We start from the raw sequence: 27,157 nt of genomic DNA, 5'->3' as shown, positions 1-27,157 counted from the left end.
TGGTGCCTGTTGGAAGAGCACTTTGGTTTTCTCGATGTTCAGTGAAAGGCCGAGCTTCTTGTATGCTTCTGCGAAGGTGTTTAGTGTGGCTTGTAGGTCTTCTTCTGAATGCGCACAGATTACGTTGTCATCGGCATATTGGAGTTCTATAACAGATGTTGTGGTGACCTTGGTTTTGGCTTTCTGTCTGCTGAGGTTAAATAGCTTGCCATCTGTCCGATAGATGTGGCACTGTGGCACCCATGATTCCATAGCACTGATTTATGGCAGTTATAGCTGTGTCAAACCTCACTAATTCTACAGCATAAGATGCACCCTTACTCAGGGATAACAAACCTTTATTCTTGCATATTTGTTTTTAACTAGAAGGTGGCTGGTGATCTGAGTAGATGGTGATCCCTGAGACCTTGAAGGGAAGGAGGAAACCAACTAAGGCAATACACAGACACTCTTTTCCCTTGAGAAACTTTGCACGTTGCAGCAAAAGATCAGTTAGCACATTTTTGCTAGTCTACTAGCCAAGCTGGGCATTTGCACCCAACTCTTTCTTCTTGGCCAGAGCTCAGTTCCTGAGAACTGGAGAATGTGCAATGCTATCTCCCACCTGGAAATGGCCCACCAAAACTGGAGAATTGGGGCCAGGTCCTGAGATCTGGCAACTTTATGCCGGTGTCTTGTGGCACTAGTGGCAACGAAAATCTATTTTAGTTACTTTCAAGGAACATGAAGGTGATACGATACTTTAAAAATAATAGCAATAGCAGAAATTAAATACTCAAGGCCTTTGGAACTATAACTCTAATTTGCAAAAAAAAAGTGATTTCCAAAGTTTTGATATCTGAGAGCTGTCTGAAGATGCTAAATGTGAATTGAAACAGGAATGAGCAAATGGGACATGTGAAGCCAAACAACATCCAAGTGAAACCAAGATGGCAAAAGCGATCAAAGAAGAAGAACATCCAAGTTGGGACAGGAGACAGTGGTTTGCTTTGCCTGTGGCCTACAGGGAAGAACAAAACTCTCTCCTCTCATCTCTTTCACCTGCTGGATTGCATAAGTGCAAATTATTCTGTGGCAATTTAAGTTTTTTTTTCCATGTCAGGAGCAACTTGAGTCACTTCTGGAGTGAGAGAATTGGCCATCTGCAAGGACGTTGCCCAGGGGACGCCCGGATGTTTTGATGTTTTTACCATCCTTGTGGGAGGCTTCTCTCATGTCCCCGCATGGAGCTGGAGCTGATAGAGGGAGCTCATCCGCACTCTCTCCCCGGGTGGGATTTGAACCTGGCATGCTTGGTTGATAAAGACTTAAAATAGTGTATAACTATTAAAATAATGTATAAATATTAAAATAAATATAGCATCCCTACTTCGCGGATTTTTACTTATTGCGGGTGATCCTGGAACCAAACCCCAGTGATAAGTGAGGGAACATATATGTCGGAACCAATGTAACTGAAAGTTTTTTTTTCATGTCAGGAGCAACCAGTGTTGCTTCTGGAGTGAGAGAATTGGCCGTCTGCAAGGACGTTGCCCAGGGGATGCCCAGATGTTTTGATGTTTTACCATCCTTGTGGGAGGCTTCTCTCATGTTCCCACATGGAGCTGGAGCTGATAGAGGGAGCTCATCCGCACTCTCTCCCCGGGTGGGATTTGAACCTGGCAGCTTTCAGGTCAGCAACCCAACCTTCAAGTCACTTAGTCGACTATGCCATCTGGGGGCTCCAGCAATTGAAGTAAACCAAGGACAAAGGAGAAAAGTGGGCAAAGGAGAGGGAAACTGGAATGTTTTAAAAGCAAATTAAAAATCTAAATACTTCTATTGCAAGAATACGATGCGACTGCAACAAGAACTACACACAAGTCAAAAGAAAATCCCAAGCAATATTTTCTAAGATCATTAGAACAAAAAAGAGAGCTCATGAGCATGGGTCACTTATTAGAGCTACAGTTGTGTGTGTGTGTTTTAGCATGGCACATATTGGAAAGTGAATTGCATTGGGATGAGAATTGCATTCTTTGCTGGGCTGCTGCTGAGAGGCAGAGACAGAGGCAGAGGCTGACCACACCCCTAGCCTTCTGTTCCAAGAGGCGCCTCTATTAGAAACATGATGGTACTTCCATCCTCTTTAGCTCCAGCGAAGAGCAATCCACCAGGTAGTTGGACAGAGCCTTGAGCCAAGCCTGGATACAACAGCTTCGCTCTCTCGCAGCTCTTTCTTCTCCCCAGGCAAGTATACCCAATGTCTTCTTCCTTCCAGAAATGACCCCACTTTACTGTGGGTAATTTCTTCCCATTTCTTTTCTTCCAAGGTGATACTGGGGGCAATAGTGGGACGGGGGCACTGAAGGCATTGAGGACATTGCTCCTCTTCTAGGCTTCTGGCCTTTTCCAGATGAGAACTTCTTCTCCTGGTTGTAGATACCAGAGCAGGGGTGTCATTTGGGAGACAGGCATTGCAATCTTATATACAGCATGGATGTCATAGAGGAAAAAAAATCTAGAGGAAAGAAGTGTACTGTTGGACTCCTAATGGCAGAATTGGATGCTTAATGTACCTTATGTATGCCTTTAGTGGCTATGACAACTTGGATAGCCACCCCTCTCTCCCTGATAATATCGACAACTAGCACTTTTGGCCCAGTTCCTCTGGATCCAATCCAAGATTTTATCATTATATTTTGTCTGTGATTTTTTTTATGACTTGCTTTTATTGTTGTTTGATCAGTTTTATTGCTTTGTTTTTATATTGTTGATGACTGGGCTTGGCCCCATGTAAGCCGCCCTGAGTCCCTTCGGGAAGATGGGGCGGGGTATAAAAATAAAATAATAATTATTATTATTATTTCAGGTTTGATAGATGATAAGTATGGGAATGCGGTGAAATATCCTGCATTAGTTTCTCTTGCTGTTATCATTATCTATAATTATATTATCAGACTATAGTTCTCTCTGGATAATTTGTTTTGCAGTGGTGTTGAATTTGAATTACAGTAGAGTCTCACTTATCCAACATAAATGGGCCGGCAGAACGTTAGATAAGCGAATATGGTGGATAATAATGAGGGATTAAGGAAAAGTCTATTACACATCAAATTATTTATTTATTTATTTGCTACATTTATATGCCGCCCTTCTCACCCCAAAGGGGACTCAGAGCGGCTTACAAATTAAATGTACATACAATATTATATTAGCATAGTACAATACTGGTAATAAAATTACTATATTGTACTGTATCAATATATTGTAATATCTTAGTAATATTACATGTAAAATATAATATATAATTAATATTATTATATTGTATTATTAGTATTAAATCGTATTACAATATAATATTATGAATATTATATGTATATACAATATGTTATAATTAGGTTATGATTTTACAAATTAAGCACCAAAACATCATGTTTAACAAATTTAACAAGTTCAATACGCAGTAATGCTATGGCGTAATTACTGTATTTACGAATTTAGCACCAAAATATCACGATGTATTGAAAACATTGTCAACAAAAATGTGTTGGATAATCCAGAATGTTGGATAAGCGAGTATTGGATAAGTGAGACTCTACTGTACTTCTTTCTTACCCTGTGTGTGTATATATATATGTGTGTGTTAGATTGCCTTTGCCAGGGCTGACTCTTTTCTGTTATTGTTTTATAAAGCACTACCGATGGAGCAACAACAGCAATGGTTGCTCCTGCTACTATTACTATTTTATACATTTATGTTTGCTTAACTCTAGTTACTCCTCCCAATAAGAGTAAACTCATTGTACCAATAGCAATGTGCAAGTCAGCACCTCAGTCCATTCATTGGGTCTACTTTAGTTGAATTCAAGCCTTTATATTTGCTGTATGTCTTTAGAACTGCCTAATAACATTGGCCCCTGTTTTAAGGTCTCAGGAGAGAAATACTTATTTAGAGGTAGTTGACTGTATGTATAGCCATTGTTTGAAACAGGTGATTTACTCTGACATTCCTTACAGTTTTCACCACTCCTTTTGCACCCACTTAGTTCAAGCTGTAACACAGCAGGAGATTGGAGCCCCATTTACACTGCTATATAATGCAGTTCAATGCCACTACATGAAATTACAGTAGAGTCTCACTTATCCAACGTTCTGGATTATCCAATGCATTTTTGTAGTCAATGTTTTCAATGCATTGTGATATTTTGGTGCTAAATTCGTAAATACAATAATTACTACATAGCATTAATGTGTAATGAACTACTTTTTCTGACAAATTTGTTGTATAACATGATGTTTTGGTGCTTAATTTGTAAAATCATGACCTATTTTGATGTTTAATAGTCTTTTTCTTAATCTCTCCTTATTATCCAACATATTCGCTTATCCAACATTCTGCCGGCCCGTTTATGTTGGATAAGTGAGACTCTACTGTATATGAGATACACTGCCATATAATGCAGTTTCAAACTGCGTAATATGCTAGTATAGATGGGGCCTGAAAAGCAGCAAGTGGCTTAAGCTGCATCATATGGTCAGTATAGCTCATATAATGCCATTTAGTACACTAACCATACAATGCAGGTTCAAACTGCATTATACAGTAGTGTAGATGGGGCCTCGGGGAGGTGGGACTTCACATCTCCCAAAGTTTTACAGATGTGATAAGACTTCAATAACCTCCTCTGATGTGCAATACCATACTTATGGTCATGGAATGGTTCTTTAAAAAAAAATCAGTATCTGTGGAAGCTTTCCCGTTATCACTATTAGCAGTTTTTTTAAAAAGAGAGTACAGCCAAAGTTAAAAATGCATATTCATTTCATATTTTAAAATGTACACCCCTCCCCTGCCAGCATCTGGTGTAAAACATTTTAGAAGGATTCAAGATCACTATGGATTTTTGTTGTTTGGGATTTTACATTTCTGTCATATTCTCTGGCTTGATGTTTTGTATATAACTAGTCTTCAAACTCTTGCAGTCTTATTCCTCAATGGGCTGTGTAAACCACCTAAACATCAGCATGGCTGCTAAGAGCACGATTGGAAAATCAAGCTATTCCTGGTTATTAAACAACCAAATGGGAAGCAGATATTAACAACTCCATCCTTTAAATGTTGAAGGATTTTTGGAGAGAATACATACATATTGCTAACCAGCAAAATATCTTAAAGGCACCAGAACCCATCTGATCTTGGAAGCTAAGCAGGGTCATTCCTAGTTAGGACTTATATGGAAAACTATCAAGAACCTCTGAGTATTCCTTTCTTGAGAAAACTATGAAATGCATGGGTCGACAGACATTGGACTGTATTATATGAATCTATACTGACTATATATCAACAAACACAAACTTTAATTGTATCTTAAAATACTGAAAAAAGCAGTCATTTAAATATGTGGCATATCAACGAAGTAAGATCCCCCCCACCAAATATTTTAATAGTTTTGCAGCAGCTACGAGATGTCACTTTCATCTCATAGGTGACTGTGGATGGATGGGTTGTGATAATGAAGTGTAGGAAACAGGCAGAGATGGTAGCCAAACCAGACCACTGGTTCACTTAAAAATGGACCTCAGTCCTTTGACATATGAATCCTTTAATTTGAGAATAAATACGCCTGGCTTCAAGCCTATTGAATATGTTTAGAGAGGAAGAATCTAAACTATCAAACTGTAAAACCAAGGACAAATGAGGGAATCAAATAGGGCACTGCACACTTCCACATCTCTGGATTATTATTTGGAATATTTTTAAAAAATATTCTTTCCATTTCTAGATAGGAACAATAAGTCCCATTTTCCAGTAAAACAGTCGTGGAAATGTATAGTACAGGGGTCCCCAAACTTTTTAAACAGGGGGCCAGTTCACAATCCCTCAGACCACTGGAGGGACAGACTATAGTTGGCCACCAAGCAATAATAATAATACTAATACTAATACTAATAATAATAATAATAAAGAGAATTCAAAACACCCCTTGGGCCATTTGGCCCAACCCCCTTTTGCCTTTGTGCACCAAAAGCACAAGCAAAGCACCCATGACAGATGACCACCCAGCCTCAATGTTAATAATGATGATGATGATAATAATAATAATAATAATAATAATAATAATAATAATAATAATAATAAAGAGGGTTGGAAGAGACTCCTTGGGCCATTTAGTCCAACCCCCTTCTGCCTTTGTGCCATAGGGGCCAGATAAATGGCTTCAATGGGCCGCATGTGGCCCACAGGCCGTAGTTTGGGGACCCCTGGTATAGTACATGAAATCATTTTTGTGACTTCCCCATGGCAATAAATATTGTGGAACAAGGGCCTTGACATCACCTCACACGGAAAAAGTCCCCAAATTCCCAGCAACGATGACCACTGGCCAACCTGGGTAAAATCTGTGTGAACTGAGGTCCAAATATCTTACTTTTTGAAGTTTTGCTCAATTCTTTCTTGAATGAGAGTCAGGATGCTGCATCTCAAAGTAGTCATGGGTTGGGGGATTCTGGGAGTTGCAGTTCGAAAAAGGAATGATTTAAAACTCTGGTATTTGAATGAGTTTCTCCTTCTTTTGAGAATATCATTATAAGGAGGCCAATGAAAGAAGATGCTTCACTATATATATATAAAAACAGTATAGTAGAATCTCACTTATCCAACATAAATGGGCCAGCAGAATGTTGGATAAGCGAATACAGTAGAGTCTTATCCAACATAAATGGGCCAGCAGAATGTTGGATAAGCGAATACAGTAGAGCCTCACTTATCCAACATAAATGGGCCAGCATAATGTTGGATAAGCGAATACAGTAGAGTCTCACTTATCCAACACTCGCTTATCCAATGTTCTGGATTATCCAATGCATTTTTGGAGTCAATGTTTTCAATATATCGTGATATTTTGGTGCTAAATTCATAAATACAGTAATTACTACATAGCATTACTCCGTATTGAACTACTTTTTCTGCCAAATTTGTTGTCTAACATGATGTTTTGGTGCTTCATTTGTAAAATCATAACCTAATTTGATTTTTAATAGGCTTTTCCTTAATGCCTCCTCATTATCCAACATATTCGCTTATCCAACATTCTGCCGGCCCGTTTATGTTGGATAAGTGAGACTCTACTGTATGTTGGATAATAAGGAGGGATTAAGGAGAAGTCTATTAATCATCAAATTAGGTTATGATTTTACAAATTAAGCACCAAAACATCATGTTATACAACAAATTTGGCAGAAAAAGTAGTTCAATATGCAGTAATGCTACATAGTAATTACTGTATTTACGAATTTAGCACCAAAATATCACGATGTATTGAAAATGCGTTGGATAATCCAGAACGTTGGATAAGCGAATGTTGGATAAGTGAGACTCTACTGTATCTTGAAACCTGGATTCAGGTTAGGACTGGCCCAAGACATTTTGCTGCCTTAGGCATAGGACAAGTGATGCCGTTGTCTGTCCAAGTTGAGGTCCATGGTGGTGTCTGTTTTGATACATGCAACAGACAATTTATTATGAACGTATTCCTAGAGCTAGCAACAAAAAAAAATCTGTTAATTATTGCTGTCCTTTTATGAGACACCCATGATGTTCTGTTCAGTGTTAGGTCTGGCTATGCTAAAATAGAATGATGGGTTTGCTAAATAAAATATTCACTCCAGTATCACAAAAGCTATCTAAACTGAGGTCTAGTTCCATGCTCATTGGAATTAAGCTGATAATGGGTTAACCATGCAAACGGCTTTCCAACCCTCCTCCCTTTTCCCCAGCCTCCCACCCTTTCTAATAGCTGGAAAGACTGCCACTCATTACAAATTTGGTTCATTCACATCTTCCTTTAATTATCAATTGCTGCTTCATTCGGGGCTGAGGATGTGAAACAGAACAGCAGGCTGTGACGCTGGCATTTGCCAATAATCCTCAGTTGCTTTGGTCAGCGGTAAGTGGCCTGAGCCTGACCTCCTGTCCTGTCAGTTGACCAAATGCCTCTTCCATGCTCTTGATGCTGATGTTATCCATATCTAATGAAGCATTTATAGGCCTTGCTAGTAACGTTATCAAAGGATAGTGCAGGGGAAGGCAGGATGTGAAGTTTTATAACCAGAAAATGCCCATCCACCCCATTTAGTGCAAAGACAGGCCTCCTTCATGTATACAGCCTAGATGGTGGCAACTTCTAATTTAAATACAATGCATGAATACATTGTTTGCAGACCACAGCTCCCAGAATCTTATAGTCAGAGATGCTGTGTAGGGTTCAAGGATTAATAGTTTAAAAATAATATTTCCAAAGGTAACTTTTTAAAGCTGTACTTAAGTATGAGCTGTGGAGAATCCTTAAAGAAAGATGGCTTATATCAGTGGTTCTCAACCTGTGGGTCCCCAGGTGTTTTGGCCTATAAAAGGTAAGGTAAAGGTAAAGGTTTCCCCTGATGTTAAGTCCAGTCGTGTCCAACTCTGGGGGTTGGTGCTCATCTCCATTTCTAAGCCAAAGAGCCGGCGTTGTCTGTAGACACCTCCAAGGTCATGTGGCTGGCATAACTGCATGGAACACCGTTACCTTCCTGCCGGATCAGTACCTATTGATCTACTCACATTTGCATGTTTTCGAACTGCTAGGTTGGCAGAAGCTGGAGCTAACAGCGGGCGCTCACTCCTCTCCCCAGATTTGAACCTGGGACCTTTCGGTCTGCAAGTTCAGCAGCTCAGCGCTTTAACACACTGAGCCACCTTAGGCTCTTTTGGCCTATAATAATAAATAATAATAAAATTTTATTTATATACCACCCTATCTTCTCAAGGGACTCAGAGAGGTTTCCAACATAACAGTAAACATACAGCAATTTAAAACATTATACAAATAAACAGGAATGCATAAACCAATAGTCATAAAACACATAACCAAAAATTTAAAACCTAATGACAGGGTTTCACCAATAAATCCGGATACAATGGCCAGGATTTTACCTTGGAGTGGCCAACTATAAAGTGCTAGGCATGCAAGGTGCTACAATGCAGTGTGGGCAGAGGTGGGTAAAGTGCTGAGATAGAGCATAGCTAAGGATCCAGGCGCTCTATTCAAGGATCTGTTTAAACCACCAGGTTTTCAGCTCCTTATGAAATGAGGATAGAGTGGGGGCTTGTCTGATCTCTCTAGGAAGGGCATTCCAGAGCCGGGGGGCCACCATCGAGAAGGCCCCCTCCCTCGTCCCTACCAACCGTACCTGTGACGGCGACGGGAGCGAGAGGAAGGCCTCTCCGGAAGATCTTAGAGCAGGGCTCCCCAAACTAAGGCCCGGGGGCCACATGCGGCCCATCGAAGCTATTTATCCAGCCCCCTCCTCCGTTGAGGAAGGTGCGTGTGGCACCTCCTCCCTCACCTTCCAAAGCTTTGCTTGTTTATAATGGTATTATAATTATTATTTAATCAATAATTAATTATTAAGGGGTGCGTTGCTAGTGCTTTTGGTGCACAAAGGCAGAAGAGGGTTGGACTAAATGGCCCATGGGGTCTCTTCCAACCCTTATTATTATTATTATTATTATTATTATTATTATTATTATTATTGACACAAAGACACAGTATAACACAGCAAACGAGATATATATGCTGGATTTCGTATCACAAGACCACAAGTTAAACACTTCCCAAGTGTTTAGGACTGTGTGATGTATTATTATTATTAACAACATTGAGGCTGGGTGGCCATCTGTCAGGGGTGCGTTGCTTGTGCTTTTGTTGCACAAAGGCAGAAGGGGGTTGGACTAAATGGCCCATGGGATCTCTTCCAACCCTCTTTATTATTATTATTATTATTATTGACACAAAGACACAGTATAAGACAGCAAAAAAAGATATATATGCTGGATTTTGTATCACAAAATCACAAATCAAACACTTCCCAAGTGTTTAGGACTGTGTGATGTATTATTATTATTATTATTATTATTATTATTATTATTATTATTAACAACATTGAGGCTGGGTGGCCATCTGTCAGGGTACTTTGCTTGTGCTTTTGGTGCACAAAGATAGAAGGAGGTTGGACTAAATGGCCCAAGGGGTCTCTTCCAACCCTCTTTATTATTTTTATTATAATTATGATTATTATTAACATTGAGGCTGTATTTTTTCCCATTTTTTTACTCCAAAATAAGGTATGTGCAGAGTGCATAGGAACTTGTTCATAGTTTAAAAAAAAAACCAAAAAAAACCCCTATAGTCCAGCCCTCCAACAGTCTGAGGGACCGTGAACTGGCCCCCTGTTTAAAAAGTTTGGGGACCCCTGTTCATAGGTAGAGATGCGATCATGGAGATAGGTTGGGCCCAAGCCGTATAAGGCTTTATAGGTCATGACCTGCACCTTGAATTGTGACTGGCAGCTTATCGGCAGCCAGTGGAGCTGTTTATCAGCTGTTAGGATTTCTGGGAGTTGAAGGCCAAAACATCTGGGGACCCACAGGTTGCGAACCACTGGCTTATGTATTCTGAGATTCAGAGTCAAAATTAGTCCTTGAGTATCACAGAATGATGTTCCCTTCTAAGACTTCTTTGCATCATACCTCAGTTAGTAGGTTGATGTTATGCAGTGGGAGACTTAAGCCATGTTTCTCACCATTTCCATCTGTAAAATGGGAATAATAAACTCATTGGCCTCAAAAAGAAAAGGTCCATGGCTTCGAATCAGTCCAATAGATGAAATATGTGTATATAGTCAATTCTGAACAGTAGCATCAGAAGCTTTGTAGAAGGTGATGCTCTTTGCAATGCTGCTAACCTGAAACTCTGCAGCAAACCCAAGAATGAGAACCTTGGTTTGCTGCATCCAGATAAGGCCTTGCCTCTTTGTTTGAGTCAGCTAGGAGAACCTTTCTTGGGTGTAGCACTGAGTTGGCCAAGCCATCATGACAGTTACACCACAACAGTCATGATATGGGTCACATAAAACCATTCTGCACATGCCGACATCACAGAAGGCAAGGCTGCCCTGCCCTGACATTGACAGACAGACAGCTCTTGAGCTCCCACACAGAGATGTAAAAAATACCCATACACTTTCTCATCCATGAATGTGAAGGGTTTCTTTTGCATAAAACAGTGAGTTTGGCACAGAATATACTCTTTTTTCCGACAAAACATTTTGTGTTGGGGTTTGTCAAAAGAGGTTGCTTTGCACATTTTCTGTCAAAAGTCATAAAATAATAATAATAGTAATAATAATTCATAAACTTTCAAAACCTCACTCAGTGGGGAGACATGTTCTGAAATTTATATTTCTTGTGAGAATTAAATAAGCTGAGAGTTACATCCATGTTCCTTCATCACCTTCTTGCAATACCTATTGCTTCCCAATCATTGCAATTTTTTTTCCTGTTTCCTTATCACTTCCAAAGGTATCTTATCCCACCTGTCAACTAGACAATCAGAAAAGAGCCCTGGCAACTCAGTTTAGATTACTGCTTCCCCTTTTTCCAGAGACAGGAATGAAACTGTCATTTTTTTAAAATGCTTGCCTTCACTGCTGCTTCTAACAGCTGTTTTCTGTCACCATCAGCCAGAATATATAACATAATCAGTGTAATAAATTCTAATCTCCTTCTTCCTTGAGTTCTTTCCATGGAAACAACTTTAAAGAGCTCCCCACTTTCTCTTACGCAAAGGCCCTCGTGCTTTTACCAGGAATACAGGAAAGAGGCACAAAATGATAGGAAAAGTCAACTATATTATTGTTTGTAGAAGGACAAGTCGGATTAGCAGCCACTCCTAGCCTGGATAGCCAAATGCAATTGAGACTGCTGTTATATGTATTAGATGGGTCTGCATCTGTTCAGAAATGTCAGTGCAAAATGCCTACCTATGCATAATGCCTAAACATATAAAACTACAGTAGAGTCTCACTTATCCAACACTCACTTATCCAACGTTCTGGATTATCAATGTTTTCAATATATCGTGATATTTTGGTGCTAAATTTGTAAATACAGTAATTGCAACATAACATTACTGCGTATTGAACTACGTTTTCTGTCAAATTTGTTGTATAACATGTTTTGGTGCTTAATTTGTAAAATCATAACCTATTTTGATGTTTAATAGGCTTTTTCTTAATCTCTCCTTATTATCCAACATATTCGCTTATCCAACGTTCTGCCGGCCCGTTTATGTTGGATAAGTGAGACTCTACTGTATTTGGGTTTCAGTTGCATGGACCTTCCATGCATTTCTGGTCTGGATCCAAAGTATTCACCTTTAAAAAGGAGCCTCCGATGGCCTAGGGGATAAAAGCCTTGTGACTCAAAGGTTGGGTTGCTGACCTGAAGGCTGCCAGGTTCGAATTCCACCCAGGGAGAGTGCGGATGAGCTCCCTCTATCAGCTCCAGCTCCATGCGGGGACATGAGAGAAGCCTCCCACAAGGATGGTAAAACATCAAAACATCCGGGTGTCCCCTGGGCAACGTCCTTGCAGACGGCCAATTCTCTCACTTCAGAAGCAACTCCGGTTGCTCCTGACACGGAGAAAAAAAAAAAAACCTTTAAAACACTGCAACTATTTGATTTTCTTAAAGATTCTGCATCTATGTGAATCCGAACTGCCATATAATGCCGTTTCAGAATGCAGATTAATTGAATGGATTATATGGCAGTTTGGATTCTTATGAGCCAGTTTAATGTTATGTTAATCTTCTGAAATGGCATTGTATGGCAGTGTAGATCCAGCTCAAGATCAGTTTTGGAGAGTGGTTTCTGCGCCTACCAGTAACATAGTGAAAACTAATGCACTTGAAGCATCTGCTTTGTGATAGCCTTGTGGTTATGGAACCTCCTAGAAATTATGAGAATGTACTTCTGAAAAGTGCTAGATACTAGACACATGAAATTTACATTGTGCAACTGTTTGGACAATGAAAAGCTCAGCTAAATCCTGTTGGCAACCATACATATTTTTACTCATATATGAGGATTTTCACTAGTGCAATGACACCATTGTTACCAGTGCAGTGTAATGGCTTGAGTGTTGGATTCGGATTTAGCAAAACCAGCATTAAGATCCCCACTCCTCCTAGGCCTGAATCTATGGTATCTATCTGCACTTCCCTATATTCCAGAATCTGATCCTAATTATTCCCTTATCCCAGATTATCTGGCAGTGTAGGCTCATATAATCCAGTTCAAAGCAAATAATCTGGAATCAGATCCTGGGATATAGGGCAGTGTAGATCCAGCCTAAACTGTCATATAAAATCCAGATTATCTACTTTGAACTGGATTATATGGCAGTTTAGACTCATATAGTCTAATTCAAAGCAGATAATCTGGATTGCTTTCTTTGATAATCTAGATTATATGGCAGTGTAGATCCAGCCCTAGGTGGGCATGTATAAACCACAGGGCCCATCTACAGTGCCATATTATCTAGTTTCCAATTCCCGATTATCTGCTTTGTACTAGATTATATGGTAGTGTAGATTTATATAAACCAGTTCAAAGCAGATAATCTGGATTGGTTTTTTTTATATAATCTGGATTATATGGCTGTGTAGATCCAGTTCTACTTGGACATGTATAAATCACAGGGACCATCTACACTGCCATATAATCTAGTTTCTGATTCCTAATTATCTGCGTTGTACTGGATTATATGGTAGTGTAGATTTATATAGACCAATTCAAAGCAGATAATCTAGATTAGGTTTTTTTGATAATCTGGATTATATGGCAGTGTAGATCTAGCTCTAGTTGGACATGTATAAATCACAGGGACCATCTACACTGCCATAGAATCTAATTTCTGATCCCAGATTATCTGCTTTGAATTGGATTATATGGCAATGTAGACTCATATGATCCAGTTCAAACCAGGTAATGTGGATTATCTGCTTTGATAACCTGTATTATATGGCAGTGTAGATCCAGCCCCACTCTCTCTCAAGACAATGCAAAACCCATCTCAATGAATCTTGCTTAAAATTCCCAGTGATATATTTGCCTTGTAGTCATGCACACAGGTGATATACCGTCTGTATGTCTTAGATGGGCATCTAAAAGCCTAACTGATAATGCACATAGTTGGTGTGGCTGGAATTATTATCGCAACTTTTCTGTACCAAGTGAGATTCTATGGCATTACAGTGAGAGCCTTCTTTTCCTTTTCTGTAGGCAGCTTGGAAATGATGAGTTACTACATGGACACAGCCATTGGAGGTCCGGTCCCCTATCCTCTGGCTCGCCCTACAGTAATGGTAAGGAAAAATCATACCAGTATAATATTATGGGGAGAAAGGGAATGGGGTAATGGATCATCCAATCCCATATATTCATTAAAAGGGACAAAGAAGTCCCCATTGAGATTAAATGGGAAGAAGACATTTCTTTCATAATTATTGTGGGCTCGTTCCACTTCATCAGATACACTTATAAAAATGTCTTCTCAGTTAGTCAGAAAGGTGCTATTGGGTTCTGTTCTGTCACGCGCTGGGCCTGTAACTATTGTCTTTGTATAGGATGTATACTTTATGCCCAGTGGGAAGCCAGGGCGCCTGAAAGAGAGGTTCTTGAGGATTTTCCTGAAAAGGATAACCCTTTGAGTCTTTAATGAAATAACAAAGCCTTTATTGTTGAACAAATGATAAATCTTCAAGGAGTCAAATAACACTTCAAAGTTTCCTTAATCAACTGTTGGCCCTTTCAGACTTGTCTCCAGGGGACAGGCAATTGGCTTTGGATAACTGTGAAAACGCTCTTATAACCTCTCCCAGGCTGTCTATTATATGGGCCTAGCTGATGTGGGACCCACTACAGATTCCAAATGCATCTGGGTATCAAGTGGACCTACCAACCAAGGCTTGCAGATGTTTCAGGTGGGGTTCCGTGGATCTATGGTGCTGTTCTCTCTCCGAGGTTTCTTTGGAAACTTTAAGGCTGTTTCCCTCAGGAGCTGTGAGGCTGAGAGGCTGTAAGCTCTCAGCCAGAGCCTTTGGGACCTTTTCCCTTGGAATTTCCGTTTCTGTTTTCTCGGATGTTCTATATCCCCAGATGTTATTGAGATATGAAGCTTTTCTACGGGACGAGCTGGTCTACGTCCTATAGCTTAGCTTCCTTAAGTGAGATAGACTTAAAAATGGCTCCTTCCCTCCCAGAGCCCTGAACAAGGGGCGGAACCAAATTTGATGATTGACAAGCGGCCTGTCCTCTGATTGCAAACATTAGCAGCAAGAAAATAAAGTCGGAGCTTCTGGTACAGCCGTACCAGCACAGGTTCCTTTATGCCTTTTAATGCCAAATCAAACTAATATAGACCAACACTTTAAATCTAAACTATATGGACTGTACACTTTCAAAAAAGAAAGAAAGAAGAATAGTATGAAGAGAGACTATGACACAATAGAAGAACGGCTCATGTTTGGTCATCTAGGGAATAGATACGGTGAGGAAACAGCTTGGGATGGGATGAGATTTGATGAGAGCAAAGTGAGGTCTGCACACGACAGTTACGGTGATGGGGCCAGACCTCAGGGTAGCCGAGTTCAGGGGAAGGAAGTTCTCTTTCCTGTTATCCCAAAGCAATCGCAGGCTCAGCAGACCCTGTGCCAATGACATGTTTTTCATTTGCATGTTTTGCATTTGAGGCTCCCAGGTTTCTTTTGCCTTGCAGAAGGAATATTTTACGTAGGAGGGGGGACTTCCTTTGAATGTGTTTAATGCTTATCTCAGGACAAGTATGTGAACAAGTGGCTGCTTTCCAGACCCTGCTGAACTGCAACACCCATTTGCCCTAGACAGAATAGACAGTTGTGAGGGATGGTGGGAGCTGTGGTCTGACAACACTCAGGAAAGTCTTTGCTCAGCCTTTTGCTGTTTGCCAGCCATTAATATGCAGCATCCTCTGAAAATCAAAAGCCTGGAATTTGTTATTCGCAATGATCATTTCAATGTTTTCTCTTGATGCATGTAGTGGATTCATGTTCAACCCATGACCCCACATACACAATTACGCTCAGGAAAGTACATTTGATTTACCTTTTAGTTCATTTTGGGCAGTGGTTCTCAACCTGGGATCCCCAGATGTTTTGGGCCTACAACTCCCAGAAATCCCAGCCAGTTTACCAGCTGTTATGACTTCTGGGAGTTGAAGGCCAAAACATCTGGGGACTGCAGGTGGAGAACAACTAATTTGGGATACTGTATATATTCAAGTATAAGCCTAGTTTTTCAGCCCTTTTTTTAAAACTGAAAAAGCCTCCCTCGGCTTATACTCGGGTGAGGGTCCTGATTGGCTTATATTTGGGTCAGCTTATACTCAAGAATATATGGTACATTTATCATTTTTCTCTATAATTATTGGTATTATTACATTTATTATTTTTCTCTATTATTGTTGCTACGATTACATTTATTTTACTCTATTTTTATTATTATTAATACATTTATTATTTCACTCTGATCTTATTATTGCATTTATTATTTTACTCTATTACATGTATTATTTTCCTGTATTTATTATTATTATTATTATTACATGTATTATTTTACTCTGTTATTATTAAAAGGATACACAAGAACATTTACATTGAAGAAGATGAGAATAATTATTTGATCAGAGTTGGGCAGTCTTATATTAAATTTGAGCTTTATGTAAATATTCAAAAACATTTAACCTACTGATGCCTCAATTAATGTAATTTTACTGGTATCTATTTTTATTTCTGAAATTCACCACCCTCAGCTTATATTTGAGTCAATGTTTTCCCAGGTTTTTTGTGGTAAAATTAGGTGCCTCAGCTTATATTCGGGTCGGCTTATACTTGAGTATATACGGTATATATGCATGTGTGTGTGTTTATGTGCATTCAAGATGCCTGCCAACCAATGGTGATCTCATGGATTTCATAGGGTTTTCTTAGGCAAGGAATATTTAGAGATGGCTTTCTCAGGCCCCTTCTACACTGACATATAATCCAGATTATCAAAGCAGATAATTCACATTATCTGCTTTGAACTGGATTATATAAGTCTACACTACCATATAATCCAGTTCAAAGTTGATAATCTGGATTTTATATTGCAGTGTAGAATGGGCCTAAGTTCCTTTCTCTAAAGTATAGTCTACAGCATCCATGTAAAGGGGTAGCATCCCAAATAAGTACAGTAGAGTCTCACTTATCCAACATAAACGGGCCGGCAGAATGTTGGATAAGCGAATATGTTGGATAATAAGGAGACATTAAGGAAAAGCCTATTAAACATCAAATTAGGTTATGATTTTACAAATGAAGCACCAAAACATCATGTTAGACAACAAATTTGGCAGAAAAAGTAGTTCAATACGCAGTAATGCTATGTAGTAATTACTGTATTTACGAATTTAGCACCAAAATATCACGATGTATTGAAAACATTGACTACAAAAATGTGTTGGATAATCCAGAACGTTGGATAAGTGAGTGTTGGATAAGTGAGACTCTACTGTAAGATTTGATCTTAGACTTCAAAATCAGATCCTATTTATCTGAGATGCTACAAACTCCCTAGCCCATGCAAAAGCCAGTAAATTTCTGAGTATTTTGTTATGCTGTTATACTTTTCTTTCAATGTAGCTTTAAAGTAGTTGATAACAGTTCAAAGTCCCAAAACACTATTAGTGTTGTTATTATAAAGTAACATTTTTCTTCCTTGACATTTAAACAAACGGTTAGTTTTAGTTACTTCAAAAACAACGGCTAGTTACAAGCTTCTGTCCTATAGCATGAACACACCTAAGTGAAATGAGCACTCTATAGTGAAATTTAACAGCTACTCTTAATACTTTATCACACCACTATGTTATTCCGCTATGGTCACATTAGTGAATATAATGGATACATATATGCCTTTGATATCGCATCTCTCTTTAGTAGCACAATTGTGTTGCCATTCTGTGGTCCCATGATCACAGTTCTCAAACCCTGCCTTCCTACACTACTATGCTTCTTTGTTGTGCAATTGCACAATTTCAGCATTAAAAACAAACAAAAAGAGGAAAGTATAAAAGGAAAACAGCCGTTTTTGGGAATAGAGAGAGAGGAGGGGAAAGAAGGAGAATCCCATCCTACTGCCACCGTAGAAGTGACACATTGAGACAATGGTGGCTGGTGATTTCTATCAATTGCAGGTTTTTATTGGCTAATGTTTACATTTTTATAATTGTGCATGTTTTTTGTCTATTGTTGTGTTTTATATTGCTATTGTTTTTATTCAGGCTTGGCCCCATGTAAGCTGCCCTGAGTCCCCTTTGGGGAGATAGAGGCGGGGTATAAAAATAAAGTTGTTGTTGTTGTTGTTATTATTATTATTATTATTATTATTATTATTATTATTATTATTATTATTATTTTATGACACAGCAAACAAGATAGATATGCTGGATTTCGTATCATAAAATCACAAGTCGAACACTTCCCAAGTGTCTAGGACTGTGTGATGTATTTTCGGATGATGCGTGCAGATCCCAGCAGGGTGGCCTTTTGCAGTTGGCAGATTGTGATTTTGTCAATGTCTATTGTTTCCAAATGCCGGCTGAGATCTTTTGGCATGGCACCCAATGTGCCCATCACCACCGGGACCACCTGCACTGGTTTCTGCCATAGTCTTTGAAGTTCAATCTTGAGGTCCTGATAGCGGCTGAGTTTTTCCTGTTGTTTTTCGTCAATGTCACCTGGGATGGCGACATCAATGATCCAAACCTTGTTCTTTTCCACAACTGTGATGTCTGGTGTGTTGTGTTCCAGAACTTTGTCAGTCTGGATTCGGAAGTCCCACAGTATCTTTGCGTGCTCATTTTCCAATACTTTTGCAAGTTTTTGATCCCACCAGTTCTTCGCTGCTGGGAGGTGGTACTTGAGGCATAAGTTCCAATGAATCATTTGGGCCACATAGTTGTGCCTCTGTTTGTAGTCTGTCTGTGCAATTTTCTTACAGCATTATATTATTATTATTATTATTATTATTATTATTATTATTATTATTATAAGGTTCTGAGCCCTATTCCTCAAATAGCTCCTTTAAAATTAAAACTAAACTCCAGAGTCGACTCAGCTTCCATATCAGCGGCAAGGTATCAGCCAGCAATGAGTTCAGGTGTAAACCATTATGTCTACCTGGGATAATGGCGGTATGTATGAATCAGGCCTTCAAAGCTGTTTGATTCTAAGTGGACAGATGTAGTGAGAGTTAGATGAGATGGGAAACCCTGGTGCATTTCAAAGTGAATGGCTCCCTTGTTAAAACACCATTTGCACTCCAAAAGAGAGAGACACTAAGAACCCACAGCAGTCCATTGAAGTTCTCTGATGTCAAGATTAGAAGGCAGCCCACCCTCTTGTAGACAGTGTGCAAGCTGAGTAAACACTGGGGGCTCTCCTATTTCTTATCTCTCACAATGGCTATTTAATTGGGCTGAGCCAGGGACCGTTTTCACTTGGTCATGTTGCATTGACCTCCATGCTCTTATGCTTGGTCTCAGCTTATAGGTACACTCCCTGATGCTTTGCCACCAGTGAAGCAGTCTCCTACTTTTGCCTTTGTTAAAATGTTTTCAGATGTTTTGGAGCATCTTCAGTGTTCAGCAATTATCCTCAGATCACTGTGTTACTTAGGTAACTGAAGACTGAGCTTGATGGCTTTCTGGAGACACCCTCTTTACAAGGCAATTCCCATTATTTCAGTCCTTTCCAAATAGCTTGCAGAGTGGGCCCTGCTTTTCAGCCTTAGAGCAGGCATGGGCAAACTTCAGCCTCCAGGTGTTTTGGACTTTAACTCCCAGAAATCCCAGCCAGCTTCCGGCCTATTGGGAATTGTGGAAGTTGAGGTCCAAAACACCTAGAGAGCCAAAGTTTGCCCATGCCTGCCTCAGAGTGACTCAAAGGCACTGAGTGTTGAATGTGATAGGTTGGGAAAATTTATTGTGTATGGTGCAATTACAAACTTCCTTTTCACAATTTTTTTGTATGTACATTTACAAGTAGTACATCCATTTCATGTTATCTTCCTAGTAGATAGCCAAGAGGGCTATAATGGAAAAAATGCTACTAGGCAGGGAAATAATTGCATTTCATGGTGGGATACGTGATATCCAAACCTAAGACCAGTTTTGGGAATTGGGTGGCTGAAAGATTCTGATCATATGACAAGCTGTAGACCTCGCTGATGTTATTTCCCTGTGAGGAATTTTGCGGTCCATTTGACGGAACTAGAATTTCACATGGCGCAGTCGCAGAGGTCGATCCCCATAGCTTCTGATATCAAGGGACGTAGAGCCTGCATGAAATTCTTTGGTAAGCATTTGTCAGAGCTGGATTAAATAAGTCTTGGCATCCTGGGACTGATAGACAACATGCTTGTGGTATCTTTGCTGACATGCATTGCAGGCACCCTACTCTGAAATAGATAGTTGTATATGAACCAAACCAAACATCAAAATATTACTATGTGATGCAGATGTTTTGCAGACTGAGCAAAATCAATGCACGATGGATTCCAGTGCCTTAACTGTAGCCTCTCTCAAATGTATTTGTTCTAAGATCTACCTAAAATCAGAAAACAGGAAGGAAAGAAAAACTAGTGTTAGTTTTATCATCACCCTGATAGGACCCACGTTGTCACAGTCACCAAAACCACTACACCATGCAGGATTGCCAGGATGGAAAGTGAAGACAGCCCTTTTAGAATATGCTGTGTATGATATGCTAAAAGCACCAAACCTAGGAAGCCAACCAGGGTCAGCTTTGCGTAGTATCTAGATGGGAGAGTACCAATGAATACCAGGGGCTGTAGGCTGGATTTCAGAGGAACTGGCAAAACCAGGCTGGGCCGGGCTGTGGCGCAGCTGGCTAGTAAGCAGCTGCAATAAATCACTACTGACCAAGAAGACATGAGTTCGAAGCCTGGGTCGGGTTAAGCCCCCCCCCCCACCATTAGCCCAGCTTACTGTTGACCTATGCAGCCCCGAAAGACAGTTGCATCTGTCAAGTAGGGAAATTTAGGTTCGCTTTATGCGGAAGGCTAATTTAACTAATTTACAACATCATAAAACTGCCAGCAAAACACGAGGAAAGGAATGAGGAAGTACAGCCACTAGTGGACGGTGAAGCAACAGCACCCCCTGTGGCTGGAATCGTGAAGCTGGAAAAAAATGTTAAATGCCTCTGTGTCTGTCTATACTGTATGTTGTTTGTCTGTTGGCATTGAATGTTTGCCATATATGTGTTCATTGTAATCCGCCCTGAGTCCCCTTTGGGTGCGAAGGGCGGAATATAAATACTGTAAGTAAATAAATAAATAAAACTACCTCTGAATATTCCTTGAAATTTATGAGGTTGCCATAACTCAACAGATTTTTTTTTTCCGTGTCAGGAGCAACTTGAGTTAAGCAACCATTGAAAATTCATGAGCATGTGCAAATTATCATTCTGACAAAGCTTTATGAAGAACAAGGTTCTCCTTTAGAGCTTTTCCAGCTCACGTGGTGGAACTTCAGGAGGTTTTACCCCCTGCTGTGTTCATAGTTAATTTTATTGTTTTCACAAGTTTAGTTCCCGATGTCATACTATGTGTGCTTGGGGTGTGGTTTATTGTTTGTTTTTCTGCCCGCCTGTTGCTTCCTATTGTTGCTGCACAGCTAAGCAAGTCTTCTCACACTTTCTTAAATGTGAAAGGCTACATACGTACAACAGCATTGCAATTGTCGCAGAAGGATGTGGGTGTGGCCGCAGGGACTTTGAAGAGGCATATTCCATTTTGAAGGCCAAGGAAAGCCATTTCAGAGCGGGCTTTAGCTTTCTTTCAACTGATGAAGGCATGGAGGATGGAGTTTACGTCAAAAGAATTGGATTCCCAATTTAATCAAGATTAAAATTGTTGTTACACAAATGATCCTGGAATGGATCCCTCCAGTTTTAATCCAAAACCAGATTTTTTTCTCAGGCAGGAATGTCAAAGATTGAGAAATGGTGTTACTGGTATTCTACAGTCTGATTGACTCATGCACCTATTCACATTACTGATTCACGTCATAAGTGTTGCATTATTTGTTGATGCAAATCTGGATGCCGTGTCCTTGAGATACTAACTTTATACTGCCTGGGGTTTATTTATATTACATGATGGAGTGTTTTGAAAGAGCCGAGTCTCCAGAGGACTATACTGTGTGGTTACAGTCATTGTACACCTCAGTTCTCAATCACAGAGAGATTGTTCTAAGTGTGGGAATAGGAAATGATGTGTCAGAAGGCTTCCAAACCATCTGTACTGGCTGCTCTTTGCTAGTCTCACACACAGCTGGACCAAAACCATTGTGGGAGAGAAAAAAGATGGCTGTTTACTATGCAAGTATTTCACTCTGGGTGTTATGTCCTTGAGTATTATGACACTGAGGCACACAATCACATTTGGGGTGTATTTTCAAAGTTCCACTTTGCTGAATGTAGACATTGGTTTTAAGATGTATCATATACCTTCACGAGCATATTGGCTTTTCTAAAAGTAAGTCTCCAGCTCTTAAGGTGAAGGGAAAAGACTGGAACTTGAAACGTTTTGGACTGCAGTTTCCTTGTTACCTTACTACAGTAGAGACTCACTTATCCAACATTCACTTATCCAACGTTCTGGATTATCCAGCGCATTTTTGTAGTCAATGTTTTCAATACATCGTGATATTTTGGTGCTAAATTCGTAAATACAGTAATTACTAATTTTCTAGTGAGTAGGTCTTCTCATGATATGTCCAAAGCATAATAGCCTCAGTTCAGTTTTCTTGACTTTTAAGGAGAGTTCAGACTTGATTTCCTCCAGAACCCATATATTTGTCATTTGGGGACCTGCAGAACTCTCATCCAGCATCACTTTCAAATTAATTTGTTCTCTTCCTATCGATTTTCTTCATTGTCCAACTTCACTGTCCAACTGTACAACCATACATTGAAATGGAAAATGCAATAACACAGACAGTCCTGACATTGGCATTCAATAATATGCCTTGTCACTTCAGGACCTTAGTTAGTACCTTCATAGTTGCTCTTTCAAATCCTAGTCTTCTTCTGACAGCAATTTCCATTTTGATTAATGACTGAATCAAAGTACAGTAGAGTCTCACTTATCCAACATTCGTTTATCCCACATTCTGGATTATCCAACACATTTTTGTAGTCAATGTTTTCAATACATTGTGATATTTTGGTGCTAAATTCGTAAATACAGTAATTACTACATAGCATTACTGCATATTGAACTGCTTTTTCTGTCAAATTTGTTGTATAACATGATGTTTTGGTGCTTAATTTGTAAAATCATAACCTAATTTGATGTTTAATAGACTTTTTCTTGGTCCCTCCTTATTATCCAACATATTCACTTATCCAACGTTCTGCTGGCCCGTTTATGTTGGATAAGTGAGACTCTACTGTATTTCACTCTGCGTGTTATGTCCTTGAGTATTATGACACTGAGGCACACAATCACATTTGGGGTGTATTTTCAAAGTTCCACTTTGCTGAATGTAGACATTGGTTTTAAGATGTATCATATACCTTCATGAGCATATTGGCTTTTCTAAAAGTAAGTTTCCAGCTCTTAAGGTGAAGGGAAAAGACTGGAACTTGAAACATTTTGGACTGCAGTTTCCTTGTTACCTTACTATGCTGTTTCCCCTAAAATAAGACATCCCCAGAAAACAAGACCTAGTAGAGGTTTTGCTGAATTGCTAAATATAAGGCCTCCCCTAAAAGACCTAGCAAAGTTTTTGTTTGGAAGCATGCCCAATTAATAGAACACCAGAGCATGCAGGATTGGTAAATGTACGTACCATAAAGTGTTATACATGGAAATATTGGTAGTAACAGGAAATTCTTGATAGGATTCACAGTTTGTCTGGTTATGCTGGTTTATGATGACAACTACTGTACAGTATATAATAAATGTTCATTTTTTTTGTTCAACAATAAATGTGAATTCTTCTACATGGAAAAATAAGACATCCCCTGAAAATAAGACCTAGATCATCTTTGGGAGCAAAAATTAATATGTCACCGTCTTGTTTTCGGGGAAACATGGTATTAGCTGACCTGACTAGAACTGATGGAAGCTGCAGTCCCACAACATCTGGAAAGCCACACATTCTCCACCAAGATTTAAGTGAAAAAAATAAATAATGCCTGTGTGATCTATATTTATTTCTGAGTATTTAATCATGCATGACTGCATGGAGCCCTGGTGGCAAAGTGCGTTAAAGCACTGAGTTGCTGAACTTGCAGACCGAAAGGTCCCAGGTTCAAATCCCGGGAGCGGCTTGAGCGCCTGCTGTTATCTCCAGCTCCTGCCAACCTAGCAGTTTGAAAACATGTCAATGTGAGTAGATCAATAGGTACTGCTCCGGCGGGACGGTAACGGCGCTCCATGCAGTCATGCCAGTGGCCACATGACCTTGGAGGTGTCTACAGACAACACCAGCTCTTTGACTTAGAAATGGAGATGAGCACCAACCCCCAGAGTCAGACATGACTGGACTTAACGTCTGGGAAACCTTTACCCAAAAAAATAAGAAGCCGCGGTAGCAGTTATTTGGTCTCCACTTGCTTTGGCATATGTGTCTGTCCACACTGGCTTCTTGGGAGCCTTCTTCCATGTGGATGTCTGTCTCTCTTCTGACCTGGTGATCTTCATTCTCCCAGAGGCAAGGAGAAGCTGCTCCTTATGAAGATCCTTGGATGACCTGTGGGTTCCAGTCAACCTGCTGCCAGCAGAGGGCGGTCTACCCACTTTGGGAGGAGACGGCCATCCAAGAAGTGCCCACAGGGCTGGAGTTTCACAGCACAGGTAGGAGAGGCTGCTTTTCATGGCTTTCTTTGCATTTTCAGTTTTCTTTCACAGAAGTCTCTGGGAAACTGACTTTTGATAGTAGAAATGGAAACTGAACACCTGATGACAATTCTTGCACTCAGAGTTTGCTTTGTGCCTTTAAAGATGCCCTTCTCCCAGCCCAACTCCCCGACCTAACTGTCTGTGTTTGGGAGAGAATGCCACAAATCTATATATATATAAGGGTAATGAAATTTCGGCCTAGGACAAAACAACAAAACTACACATCTCAGAAACACTAAACTTGGCAGCACAACCCCTCATCCATGCCTCTACGTTCATACAACAAAAAGCTCCATCTACTCCAGAAAACGGCCAGGCTTTGAGACTGCAAGGCTATTCACTGCTATTCCACCTGGCCAACAAAGGATTCCCATAAGCCACAGCAACGCGTGGCCGGGCAAAGCTAGTGTTGTAATTAAAATGAACCCAGGCATAATATATGGTGTTTCTATTGTTTTTAACATTTTTACTTTTTAAAAAATGACTTGTTTTAATAAGTGTATACTTAATGTTACACATTGTACATTTAATTTTATTTTAATATTAATATTTTGTAATAATAGTAATAAAAATCATCATTACAGTACAGTAGAGTCTCACTTATCCAAGCCTCGCTTATCCAAGCTTCTGGATTATCCAAGCCATTTTTGTAGCCAATGTTTTCAATATATCATGATATTTTGGTGCTAAATTCGTAAATACAGTAATTACAACATACCATTACTGCGTATTGAACTATTTTTTTCTGTCAAATTTGTTGTATAACATTATGTTTTGGTGCTTAATTTGTAAAATCATAACCTAATTTGATGTTTAATAGGCTTTTCCTTAATCCCTCCTTATTATCCAAGATATTCACTTATCCAAGCTTCTGCCGGCCCGTTTAGCTTGGATAAGTGAGACTCTACTGTATTTGTACTCTGCTATCAATAGGAGCCCCGGTGGTGAAGTGTGTTAAAGCACTGAGCTGGAGACCGAAAGGTCCCAGGTTCAAGCCCCAGGAGCGGCGTGAGCTCCCGTTGTTAGCTCCAGCTCCTGCCAACCTAGCAGTTCGAAAACATGCCAATGTGAGTAGATCAATAGGTACCACTCCGGCGGGAAGGTAACGGCGCTCCATGCAGTCATGCCAGCCACATGACCTTGGAGGTGTCTACGGACAATGCCAGCTCTTCGGCTTAGAAATGGAGATGAGCACCAACCCCCAGAGTCGTTCACGACTGGACTTAACGTCAGGGGAAAACCTTTACTTTTACCTTACCAATAGCGCAGCAGGTTAACCCACTGAGCTGCTAAACTTGCTGACCAAAAGGTTGGCTGTTTGAATCTGGGGCATGGAGTGAGTTCCCGCTGTTACCCCCAGCTTCTCCCAACCTAGCAGTTCAAAAACATGCAAATGTGAGTAGATCAATAGGTACTGCTCTGGCAAGTAGGTAATGGTGCTTCATGCAGTTATGCAGGTCGTACGACCTTGGAGGTGTCTATGGACAATGCTGGCTCTTCGGCTTAGATATAGAGATGAGCACCAACCCTCAGAGTCGGACTCGACTAGACTTAATGTCAGGGGAAAAGCTTTACCTATTGCCTTGTACTCCGCCCCATTTCCCCATGGGACTCGGATCAGCTCACAACATATATAAATTACTAACATACATAAAATAAAATAAACACATAATAACACATCAAGCAATATCAATAATAATATAATAAAATAATATTTTGAAGGTTTTAGCTATTATTTTTAAGGTTGGGAGCTATTTTGAGTCTCATTCCAGAAAGATAAGCAGAGTATAAATTAACAACAACAATGACAGCAACAACAACAACTCGAGGAATTGTGTGTGATGCAGTTCAACAGTATCTGGAAGATGACAAATTTCTTCCTTGCTGATCAAACACAATTCCCTTTGAAGAGGCAAATACTTTGTCTTCTCTCATCTTCTCTCTTTAATTTACTGTGTTTTGATTTACCCATATATACTCGAGTATAAGCCGACCCGAATATAAGCCGAGGCACCTAATTTTACCACAAAAAAACTGGGAAAACATTGACTCCGATATAAGCCGTGGGTGGTAAATTTCAGAAATAAAAATAGATACCAATAAAATTACATTAATTGAGGCATCAGTAGGTTAAATGTTTTTGAATATTTACATAAAGCTCAAATTTAAGATGAGACTGTCCAACAATGATCAAATCATTATTCTCATCTTCTTCAATGTAAATGTGCTTATTTTACTCTATTATTATTAAAAGGATACATAAGCACATTTATTATTAA

General features: G+C 39.7%; 1 protein-coding gene across 2 annotated transcripts in view; it reads left to right on the top strand.

Annotated features, from left to right (window-relative positions):
• Positions 1–2,090: 2,090 nt before the first annotated feature.
• ets1 (ETS proto-oncogene 1, transcription factor) overlaps positions 2,091–27,157 on the top strand; it is a 136,702-nt gene continuing 111,635 nt past the window's right edge. Inside the window, exons 1-3 of one of the 2 annotated variants that reach the window (XM_062961466.1) lie at positions 2,091–2,233; positions 14,152–14,230; positions 24,689–24,833. In XM_062961466.1, the coding sequence (XP_062817536.1) occupies positions 14,159–14,230; positions 24,689–24,833 (217 nt within the window). In that variant the 5' untranslated portion in view covers positions 2,091–2,233; positions 14,152–14,158. The remainder of the gene's footprint in view (positions 2,234–14,151; positions 14,231–24,688; positions 24,834–27,157) is intronic. The other variant, XM_062961465.1, reaches the window with a different exon arrangement.

Source organism: Anolis carolinensis, unplaced genomic scaffold (assembly GCF_035594765.1).
Source record: "Anolis carolinensis isolate JA03-04 unplaced genomic scaffold, rAnoCar3.1.pri scaffold_8, whole genome shotgun sequence".
Lineage (NCBI taxonomy): Eukaryota > Metazoa > Chordata > Lepidosauria > Squamata > Dactyloidae > Anolis > Anolis carolinensis.
The sequence above is the reverse complement of the archived record's forward strand: the minus strand, read 5'-3'. Positions and strand labels throughout refer to the sequence as shown.